General features: G+C 32.2%; 1 protein-coding gene across 1 annotated transcript in view; it reads left to right on the top strand.

The window, feature by feature from the left end:
• Positions 1 to 2,437: 2,437 nt before the first annotated feature.
• Positions 2,438 to 12,572, top strand: part of LOC128176954 (uncharacterized) — a 34,056-nt gene continuing 23,921 nt past the window's right edge. The window contains 3 exon segments of the mRNA XM_052843466.1: positions 2,438 to 2,568; positions 8,537 to 8,710; positions 11,028 to 11,135. Of these exon segments, the coding sequence (XP_052699426.1) occupies positions 2,472 to 2,568; positions 8,537 to 8,710; positions 11,028 to 11,135 (379 nt within the window). The 5' untranslated portion in view covers positions 2,438 to 2,471.

Below are 12,572 nucleotides of genomic sequence, written 5' to 3'. Positions count from 1 at the left end.
TGTTTACAGATACGCACTTTTTATTATGTGCACCCAGACTTCATTTTTTGTTACATTCAATGAAAAATCACGTTTTAAACTGTCATTTTCTATGGAATATGAAGGAAATAAGTAACAAATCTCAAAATTTTGTCTATTTTTACTGATGGAATATATCTAAAAAGCCTACTGTCTCTCCCAAAACGGCATCAAACAAGCTCTTGACCTCCTCTTTAAAATGATGTTTAATTGAAAATAGGTATTGGGATTACTTTTTCATGTTTTGATTTAAAATGCCAAGAAACTGTTTCATTTTCTACATAATTCCTTAAAAGCCAAAAAGTACGGGAAAACTTTTCATCAAATCAATTATGATGTCATAATGTTTCTGGTATCAAAAAGAAACTCTGGAATCATTTAATAGATCTTTACCTTAAAAAGAAATGTACTGTTTCATACAATTTTTTTTTCATTGACACGTGTACCTAAACAATATTAATTTTGATCAGTTGATTACTTTAGAAACAGAAAGGCATAAGCCAGTGTTTAATCCAGAGCACTGTGTACAATGTATGTGTAAACTACCGGAATAAATGTTCTGATATTTACCCACTGCTTTAAGATTACATATGACTGTGCATATATGTATTCGTCAAGTCGAATATGTATTCGAACATGCTAAGCTTGTCAATGGTTTGTATTTAGCAAAAGATCAGAGTGCTATGTTGATGTAAGAAACTGGAATTAATTATGTGATGTCATATATTGAAGTTCAACGGCAGCTCTCATGGTACATGAAATTTCAATCGATATTTCCTAATTTATTAGTTGTTCGGGTTTTTTTATTGATAAAAATATGATTTACAATCACAGAAGATGTTGAATAATTGATTTGTTATACTATTGTCACATTATTTACATGAATGACACATAACATTTTATGATTTGAAAAAGTTCTTTTAATGATAAGGAATGAATTGGGCCATTGATTATCTAAGACGGAAAAAATACTGAATAATATCCATGTAAGTAATAACTGATAGTGCTTCTGGTCGATAGCGGTGTTTCATATTCCAAGCAAAAATTACTCTCTTCACAATCAGCTGCTCAAATATGATTTTTTTAGCAAATTTTTTCTTCGAGTCGTGTATCAAAAGAAAAAAAAATGATCCAATTTATTTCTAAAATCAAAATATAAAACTCTGACCAAACGGATCAAAATCACTTGATTTTTTTTCTTTTTCCTATTTCTCTGCTTGGTTATCTTAGCAACGAATGTCAATTCTTATATATAATAATAATAATAATAATATAAGTTATAAGGATGTATTGATATGGATGTAAAGTATTAGTAGTAACTCATATGAACTAATAGAAAATTGGGGAAAACACATTTCAATAAATTAATATTTTGTTGTTCTCATTGTAACATATTAGTAATGATTTTTTTATATCAATTTTCTTCTAAAAACTGAAAATTAGCAACATAAGAAAGGTTGGTTTACATCTTTAATAGCTTATATTAGTGGGTAAAACCTTACTATAAAACTAAAAAGTAGATAATATATGCGGTTTTCCCCTCCATATTTAGCTTTGGTGGTAATAGTTACCCCAGAAACCAGTTTTAGTGTCGTTTTGCTTTTTAAACCCAATTTTTCATTCAAGCAGAATATTTACTCAGTAAAGGCAATTGGTTTGTTTTCAATATTTGCTTTACAGACTAGAAAAGAGTGTAAAATCTTTCTAGACTCTCATAAAGGACTTCTCCTTTCTTATAAAAAGCGACAGACATTGGTCAAACAATATTTTTCACAAAAAAACCCTCATGAGTAATTTGAGTCTGTTTTGTGTCTTAAATACTAAAGGATTTTAGGTCAAGGCGATTGAAGGAACATATCAATTACGTGTATCTAACAAAGAGAACAAATTTTGTTTGAAAAAGATTTTAAAACTCTTATAAATTTACGGCGTCAGTAAAGAACAGTGGTCCAAGGCGCGGTTTATCTTGTATGGCGGCATGGAAACCCCAATGAAAAATAAATAAATCATTTGACAAATTAGCTAATTGTTCTGACAAAAAAGTTTTTTGTTTGGATGAATTTGAATTTGATAGAAATGATTAGGATTCTGCTATTTGTTCTGACAGATAAGTTATTTTCTCGAACAAAAAGAATTTGTTCGGACAGAACGAACTAGGATTTGTTCAGACGAATTAGCTATAATGTTGGACGAATAAGTTATTTGTTTGGACGAATAAGGAGTTGTTTGGACGAATTAGCCACTTGTTCGGACGGAGAGAGAGATAGAGAGAGAGGGGTGAGAGAGAAAGAGAGAAAGAAGGGACATAACCATGAATATATAGATGTGAAAAGTCTAAATCAATTTATAGCTAATTCGTCCGAACAAATATCGAAATTGTCCGAACAAATACGATTTATTTTTTCATCTGGCCCTTCCACGCAGCCGTACTTTAACGCCGCCGTAATCACGAAATGAAATCAACCTTTTCATTCTTCAAACAGTCTACCCGTCCAGAGATGAAATATCGACCGATTTTTCATGGAATCATCCTTTTAGCATTTATAAGAGGTAAGATGATTTTTTGAACCTTTATTTGAAACTAAGTCAAAGTTTCTTGACGTCCAACGTCTGACGATTTTTTTCAAGTATTCTCCGTTTGCAAACACTTATTGTCCTTTTCTTATATGGTAAATATTTACCACGTTCAATTTCTAGAAATGCCCTTTCTTATTAGCAAAACTAAAAATTTGAACTTATACTACCTATTGTTTAGTATTATACTATAGGTTGAAGTTTTATTCATTTTGAATAGATCCATTGTGATTTTTGTCTTGCACTTGATTGGTCTGCTTTCTTTGGCGATCATTGATGTTTGTAAGAGACGATTCACAAACGGAGAACTGCTAGCATTGATGGTGAAACGAATAACGAAGAATTTTGATCCGTTGACTAGGGGGTCACTTTTGCAACGTTAATCTTAAGACTTAAAGCGTTGAATAAAGACCCTAGTCCGCTGATAATTGTCCCCCATTTGTCGTGGACTTTTGATCATGAAACTGGTTCTAAATTCGACAGCAAATAACTACGAATTCATGTATTGATATGTATATCTTTCATTAATTCAATAAATAAATTACAACAAATTCATATTTGTTATTCCAAATACTGTGTTTTGATCTCCAGTTTTAGATTAACAGTGTCTCAAAAACATGACACAATTTAGTAAATAGTTCTCGATTTATAAGATTGACCCTTCATATATGTAACTATTTTAAACATCGTTTACTTTAAGCGTAAATCAATAGCTATGTTTTGTGAATTTTATGTTATTGTCTTTTATAAGAACATTTTTTATTCGTTAACATGGTTACACGAAATAAATTTATTTTTTAGTTCATAATTATCTATTTCATATATTTACTCATTTACAATATATCATATTATTTAATTTTGTATTTGTATACCAAGCAAATTGAATTTATCATATTGTAAATTATGGGTTTAAAAACACTTTTTACAATATAACATATTGTGGATTTTGTTTTATACCCACTAAATATAATGATGAAAACTGTAATTTTTAAGATATTTTATTAACATTCATTTAATAAACTTGCAACAAAATTTACGATACAACATATTTACACCTACCCAGTAAACTAAACAAAATGCTAACACTATTTAATTCTCTACAGAAAAAAGTCTTCTTTTAAAAGTTCATTATCCTCATAATTCATAATTTTAGTAGAGTGGTTTGATGCTGTATGTACTTTTACGTACACCTATTCCTGTAAAATACTATAAAACATTTTACTATTTATATTCATCTTAAAAGCCGGTGTTTTTCGGAAATTAAATTCGTTGTTAAAATGTGTTACATTAACAATTTTGCATTTAGAAATTTAATCTCATATTGCTTTTTTAGATGATCATGCGTATGGGAAGGTATCAGTGGCAGTCCCTCTGTATTTTTTTTGTAAATTTAAAATCCGTTTTGTTATATTCAGTGCTTCAATAATGTCTGTTATCCCCTTAACACACTTACGAAAAAGTGCCTGAGATTTATGTGAATTGTGTAAAGCAATTTCTAGTTCAAAGACAGTTCAAAACTTTGTAGTAAAAGTCAATTTTCAAGGTCATTTTTTGAAAAATTGCCCTACCCTTTAACGTTATCAATCTGTGTCAACACATTATATTGTGAAGATTCTAAATTGTAAGTATCGTGACCCCTGGATCAAAACGTGGGCCCTAGGCGTGGTTCAAAGTTTAACATGGAAATACAAAAGAAAAATCTAAAAAAACACAGGGCGAAAAACAATCTTTAAGCAAGTCCTTAAAGGGGGCTTAAAGGATATACAATCTTTAAGCCACCTCTAAGTCACCTTTAAGCTGAGCTTATACGTCCTTAATGTCCAACTTTCTTTAAGTTACCTTTAAGCCATCTTTAGGCCACCTTTAAGCACCTTTCAGTGGCATTTACGCTCCCTTTACGTTGTATTTACACCATCTTTAAGTTCCCTTTAAGTCAAGTTTGATCAAGTTGAACAGATTTATCTTAGATACATAAATTAAATGCAAAAGCTCTTTCATAGGGATGGGAGGGGATGATCCCAGTGATGATATACTTTCCAAGGAGGGGGGGGGGGTTCCAGGCGGTTTCAAATGTCATCACACACCATGCAGAAACAGGTATCTACACCCAAGTTTTGCTTGTGTAAAGACGTAGTCGTTCCACTGAACACAGATCACTATTATCAACACCGCTCCAATGGACACAGATTGCCGTTATAATTTTGTTTTGGTTTAAAACTATTGTATGGGTGAGCGCAGTCTCTGTATCTAAATCCGCGCATGAAATTATATTAAAATATGCTTGTTTCCTATTATTAATTAATCGGTGAAAGAAAGCGCTCCCCATCTCTCTCTCTATCTCCCTCTCTCTATCTGTAAGTTCATCCGGTTATTGAACAAAATAAAAGAATGAACAAATAATACATAATTTAATTTAATAAACGGTTTAAGATATGTTTTTTTTCTCTCCAATTTTAGTTATTTCTAGGTCTAATTCAAGATCTGCTAGATACATGTCAAGGATAAAAAGACACTCAATTGCCTTTGGTATATCGGGCGGGATATTACTGCTTTGTTTGTATAGACATAGTTTTGTTTGTTTGTGTATATCTAATTAAAGTCTATTGTTTGTCCATCTTAAGAAAACACCTGGAACTAACACAAAATATACAAGATATACCCAACAGGTGTGTCGTGTGCCCAGGTGCAGGTCAGGGTTTCTTAAGGCGTTGAAATCTTAGTATGTACGTTTATACAATAAATCCAGTGAATGAAAGTTTATTTACATTTGTAATTCATTCTCAAAGTATTATTTCCTAACTCTGGGTTTTAAAAATGTTACATCTACAAATTAAAGATACATGTATGTAAGAGAAAAATATAGAGGGTAATTAATTACTGTACCGGTGATAATCAATGGGGGTTAATTATCTAAAAAAACAGAACAGCTGAAAACATATGTGTAAATAACTTCAGATTTACCTATTGTATCGTGAGGAAATAAGAAATAACGTTGATTGTAATAGTTGAAATACATAAAAATCCCTTTCACATACTTAATTAACGTGATTATGAGCTTACGGAAATTTAAGGGTCGATATCCTTTGATACTGTAAATTCCTTATTTTACGCGAGTACTTAATTCCGCGATTCGCTGTTTTGTATCAAATCGCGAAAATATAAAATCGTGTTCACCAATTTTTGTTATAATTTTTTATAGTTCAAAACTGTCTGAAAAATAAAGACGAGACTTTAAAATTCGCGAGGGTTGCCTCTTGCGATTTTACGCGGATATTAATTTCTCACGTTTTATTAGGAATCTACAGTGATCTTTATCGAGGTACGGATAATATCTTACTGGGCTAAACTTTTAGTGGCGCATGATTGTAAACTTACGCATATAATGTACAATGTATCGCTATTTTTATAAATGTTTTTCTGAGGGTTCGTTTATGCAGCCATGGTTGAAATATGTTAGAGATATTCTTAACTCATGTGGTATTTCCTATGTCTGGATTAATCAAAGTTTTTCTAGTATCAATTGGCTAAAATTTATTGTTAAAGAGACGCTCATAAATCAGTTTTTACAAGATTGGTACAGGAGTGTATAAAATTCACCCAAATGTTTGAATTACAGAATCTTTAAGACAAGCTTTGGATAGGAAATTTATCTTATGAAACTTCCAAATGATTTAAGATTCATATTTACAAAATTTAAAACCTGTAATCATAAATTACCTGTTGAAACTGGAAAATGGAATGACATAGAAAGATGTCATAGAATTTGTTTATTATGTAATAAAAACACTCTGGGTGACGAATATCACTATTTTACGGAATCCAAGACATTTTTTTTTATTCCGCAACAAATTAATTGAAGAAAAATATTCAACACATTTTAATTCATGTACTTATAAATCTGGGAACCTTATGAATACCAATGACATTGATTCATTGAAAAGATTATCCATATTTAATTTTGTTTAAAAAAATATTAGCTCGATTTATTCAACTCTGTACTCTTTCTAACTTGCCCCTGCATTTGTAAATATTTTTGCTTTTTGTACCTCATGTACCATTGATATGATTTGAGAGAAATAAACAATCTCATACAAACCGGAAAAATCTTATATCGTATATTTGTACCACGTGGACTTTGATTGACAGTAATTGACACGTGCTGAAAACTTCAAGATCTTCGTCCGACTACGGTCATCATGGTATACGAGGTTAAAGAGACTCTCTTAACGGAACACATCCCCACTTTCTCGATAATTTATAAATGGTTAATCAATTTTGGTTCATTTTAAAATGAACAGACATAAATATGTCAAATAACCCCTCAAGGGGCCTCATTTACAAAAATGAATTTATGTTGTAGCAACTCCTATGATAATGACGAAGAATACATGCTTACAAAATGATAATTGTGGTTATTTTAAAAACTTTTAACAATTATTACCTTGGAAAAGTAGAAAAGACATATTTTAATCAACAAACATGTCCAGGAGAAGCCCTGAATGTGTTTTGTTTACAGTAAATACGCATGCGTTATAGTACAGAAGGCTAAATCTCGTAACACGTTGCGATATAAATATGTGATAGGTTATACGTGATTATTAATTTTAATGAAATAATTAGATTTACTTCATAGAGAACTTTGTAATTTTCAGAAAGTTTATACATTCATGTGTAGTACAAAAATACCGAACCCGATCTGATTTTTTTTCAAGTCGTATTTTTGATAAGATGCGCCGTACTATATTTATAAGGTTAAAGATGTCACATACCCGGGTACATTATGTACATCATATATTTGTATGTACATGTATATGTATACATGATTTGCAATCGCCACATGCAGTAAATACGTCACCGGTAATTGGAAATATTGATTGTTATTGAATAAATAGTTTACAAATCATGTATTCAATTAAATTTTTAAACATATATCATTTAATTTGTTATTCTAGATCTGTTGTAAATGTATAATAATTAATATTACTAAAATCATACATGCTGGAACGGAGCCGTGATCATGAAAGCCGGGACATTGCGTAGAATTAATACCCTAATAGTTTCAATGCATTAAAAAAAATATTTCATCCTTGCATTTCATTTAGCGAGGAATTAGGTGAACGTATATCTTCCCGGTTAAAATTCATTAACTTAGTACTAGTAATCCTATTAAGTACTAGTAAACAGTTTTCACTCAGAATTTTTTTTCACTGAAGACCAAGTACCGTATTTCATTCTAAAACATGCATGCATGCAATTTATAAATTAGATATAATTGATTGTTACAAACAGAATGGAAGTCAAAATCTTTTCAAGTAAAAAATACACAACTCATTACATTGATTCCATAGCCACCATCTAAATATAAAGGGAACATGTTCTAAAATGTTTGTCTGGAGAACTACAATGCTTTTTTTTGAGACTACTATGCAATAACATCAAATAGTGTAGATTCTAAATTGTTCAAGCCAACCATAAACCCCGGACCAATACTGGGGCCCCTTGAGGGGTTCAAAGTTTAAAATAGGAATAGAATGTTACAGCGAAGTGTTGTTTAGGTGTGCGATGTGGACCTCTTGTATTGTGTATTGGCCGTTATCTTAAGATTTGTTTTTTTTATACGCTTTAACACATTTAAAGTTGGCAGTAAAAATTTTTTCGTAATGGACACAATGTCAGTATAAGACACGGGGATGGAATTCATGTGAATTGGTTGACTTATTCATCGTATAAAGTTTATCGAGGATTGACTGTTGAAGTTTTATCTATTTTGCAACATAGCGGTAACTCCTAGTTTGATTTTATATATAAAAATCTAAAATATAAAGATTTTATTTGGGAAATAAATATCAGCAACAATTATTTGTTCATTATTGATAAAATGAAAAGAGAACTCTAGTTCACATTTATAATTTGTTATAAACGATCTGGTCCTTTTCAATTGCAGTCGTTTTTGGAGTGTCCTTCTACTGTGACAGTAACTGGCTTCTGTTCAGATCAAGGTGCTATAGGAGATTCGATGGAGAAATATCAGGCACCATCGCTAGGGGGGCTTGTCCATATGGATCCTTTCTCGCAACAATACCTGATTACAATGTTCAGTACTTTTTGGAAAAATATGGTATTTCATACCCGTTGATGCAACATAATAATATGACTATGTCTATAATAAATCCTCTACTTTTTTCTAATAAATTAATTTAGAACCCTTATGTGTATATATACTACATACTCAACAAAACTTCTAAGTGTTCACCCAGAGTAATGTATTTCCTGTATAAAATACAAATGTAAGCACATTTATTTGCATTGCCATCGGGGTGACAGATATCAACTTTACTTTCAAATTGTTAAGAACGATGCAGACATTGACATTTGTTGATTTTGTTCAAAGATTTTGGATTGTATTAAGTTGCTGATGTTGAATGTACGCGTATGAAATAGAAAATTTATATAAAAAAACGTTCCTTTGAAATGTTTGACATTGAAAAAAATGTTGAGGACAGGATAAAAAACAAATTTAAAGCGAGTACAACCTGTCGTAGAAACAATGCAGACACCAGGGGCTCGTAACATAAAGGGTACTTAAGTCTAAGACAGTGCTTAAGTAGGACTTATGTACATTCTTAGACTTAAGTCCGTAACTAGAAGAGTGCTTAGCTAGGACAATTTACCTAAAACTTAGGCGACCGGTAGAGGTGACTTAACTATGTCTTAAGTATTGTTTTCATACATTTAGAAGTTCCATTGTGTATTATTTCAATTCAACATTTGAATACAGTGTATTTATCACATATTTACAAACAAATCAATATCTTAATGTTCACCAATATAAACGTTTTGATTTAATTGATATAGATATTAACAGTGGTCGTAATGAGCTATAACATTTTCCATATAGTATGCAGCTGGGCTGCTGAATAGGTTGTCAACACGTAATGGTCAGTTGAGAAGAAGTAACTATATATGTCAGGGGCGGATACAGGATTTGTAGTTAGGGGGGGGGGGGGCGTGGATAAAATTATTGAGGCAGGGGGTCTGGGGCCGCCTTGAGGCCCCCCGTGGGTCCAGGGCAAAGCCCTAGTGGGGGCCCAGGGGCAAAGCCCCCGGAGGCTCCTGTGTTTTCGTGTATTTTGAAGGTAAAACCAGGCTCAAAATAGTGGTATTTTTTTAGTTATGTACTCTTTACACAAAAGCCTATAACATATATATAACAATTTAACACATATTTTTACTTATAACTTATACATGTATTGGATTAAAAACAAAATATTTTAGGTATTTATGAACTCCCAAAATTAACCAGGTTATCAAAGTTACAACATTTCAATGACGTTACGGTATCCGACCCCCTATTAGCTGTTAGAAATATCTGATGCATCAAATCTTCAAAATTCTTATATTAAAATAGTCTATTTACCTAGAAAAATTTCAAAAAATATACAGTTATTCAGAAATTTCTGCTTGCATCGCAATAGGGAAATGACAGCGCAGTCTACACTCTGCTGGGGTTTCCAGTCGATTCTTGGTCGAAGCCCCAAGTTCAGGGCCCTGGGGAATTTGATGCAGCCACCATAATGAAATGACCAACACTGCTTGTTTTAAACACAGTTTAATTGGTTTGTTATCAGAACCTGTCAACATGCATTAGGTTCAGATGTTTATAGATGTTTATAGAGCAGCAGAATTACAGTCAGCATAGCACAGCTGGTGTATCAATGAGGTGTAACATTGAGTCAGGCATGATTATAAATTAAGTGAAACACAAAATGCTAACTTTTCTATGTAAAATTTATCAAATCATCTACAGTAATGCATACTTTGAAAATTTTAGGGGGGGGGGGGGGCGTGCGCCCTCCACGCCCCCCCCCTTAAATCCGCCAGTGTATGTAAACTCGCGAAACTTGAGAAATTATAAAAAGGACAAACCCTTTGCTGGCGACTTCGAGAGAATAATGACGTATATCTCCGCTATTTTAAGACCCATCAACTTGAAATTCGGCATGAGTGTATCTCAGACATTACTTTTATGAAAAATACATGCATATTGCGAATGTTTTATAAATGAATTGATTTATTAGGCTTTTGAAGCGAGCTGGCAGTTTTTTTTATCTGGGTCAGAGTTCGACCCCTTTCTTTATTTATGGTTACATTGAAATTAATGTGAAAACGGGCTTGGCCCCTGTGACTAATACCAATCACAAAAAATTTCCATCCGTATTAAGCGCACAACACCCCAATTTTATGTTTTTCATTTCATCACGGGTTTATCATTTGTTCTGTGTTGTTTTATTTAATTTCTGCTGTAATGAAAAAGACGCATCCGTTACAAAACGACGATTTCCCAATTATTTCAAAATTATTCTGTTTATTCCAGCGAACACTTAGAAGATTTGATAAATGTATGTATACACAACTTGAAAGTGGACTATTTTTAGTGATAAGTACAAGTGACGTTTGGGTAGGCGGAACAGACGAAGGACATGAAGGAAACTGGGTGTGGTTATTCGGCGATGACCCTTTTACATACAGTAATTGGAATTCAGGTAAAATAAATATTTCTGTTAAAAAACCGTTGATGTTTGAAGCTGAATTACATGTATATTGTGATGATTTCCGTCGAGATTTGATTTAAGAAATGAAGATAATAGTTATTCTATTGATCGACGTATCAAAGAAAAAATTGACCGGAAAACTTCATCAATGCGCGTAGCGCATTGATGAAAAAGTTTTCCGGTCAATTTTTTCTTTGATACGTCGATCAATAGAAAAATTATTATCTTCATTTCTTATCATTTAATAAAACATTTTCAAATAAAAAAATGTGAAGTGTCATTGATCAAAAATGTAAATAATGTAAATGAAGCGGCGCGTATGAATACAAAACAACAACAGCAACAATATTCAAAATGGATGCGCCTTCAGCTGGTGCAGAGCAATTGAGCTGAATTTAATGGATTAAACACAAATAGTGAGTTAAAATCTGAACCGGCTGAACTGAAAACGAAAGGAAAATACATGCGATAGCTTGTTATATTATTCACTGTGCAGAAAAAATCGTAATAAACCTAGTTTTTATGTGAGATCGCTGGAATATGCAACTGGACATAACCATCCAAGGAAAGGCGATCGTGGACGAAAATAGCTGATATGTCGACAAAGAATAGTATGTATAAGCGACTTTTGTAAACGGTGTGGTAACTAGATAGCCAGTGATGTACTTAAATCTGCCTCTTGGAATGCGCCGAAGGAGTTGATGCATTGCTCATAGCTTTTCTTTACGACGCTTATTCTGATGACCAATCACGTACGTGTGTAAATTTAAAAATCATTGTTACCAAATTTGAACAGCAGTGTTACCGTGAAAGTTTATAGGCATATATGTTCGTTATAATATTCCTGGAAAAGGAACAGCCTGCATAGCTGTAAATGTTGATTGATCTCAAGCAGACGAAATCGTGAGAAGACGCTTAATTTTCTATTTCGTGAATCAAATAATGTGTTTTGTTTATTTTTGAAGGTTGAACTTTCAAGTTTTTATATTCACACGGTTGCATTTTGTTTGCTGACAATAAAACAGACACAACTTTGCATTTTGTTGACAGTGTTCATCTTGGAAATTCCCCTTCTATAAATAGTGTTAGATAAGAACAGTTGAGAAAAGTAGATCCGGCAAAAATTTATTGATGCAGGTATCAAAGAAATTTTTCGACCAATCAGAAGCGCCAATATCTCATCAAAAAAATAAATATTAAATGATTTATCGATCAACTTTTGTATGCTCTCTCTAAAAAAGATTTTGACCTGTGCACTTACCAGATAATGACATCTGCGCCATGAATAGTTCTTTGACAAAACTGGGAAGATCGTTAAGTTCATTGAAAGAAAGAAGACATGCATTCAAATTTTAGGTATTAAACATAAAATGCTACCTAAAATGAATGAAAATTATATATTAGTAGTTAATTAACTGTTCCTGCATT

The sequence above is a fragment of the Crassostrea angulata genome, chromosome 3 (genome assembly GCF_025612915.1).
Source record: "Crassostrea angulata isolate pt1a10 chromosome 3, ASM2561291v2, whole genome shotgun sequence".
Taxonomy (NCBI): Eukaryota; Metazoa; Mollusca; class Bivalvia; order Ostreida; family Ostreidae; genus Magallana; species Magallana angulata.
Note: the sequence above shows the minus strand (reverse complement) of the source record. Positions and strands in the feature narration are given on the sequence as shown.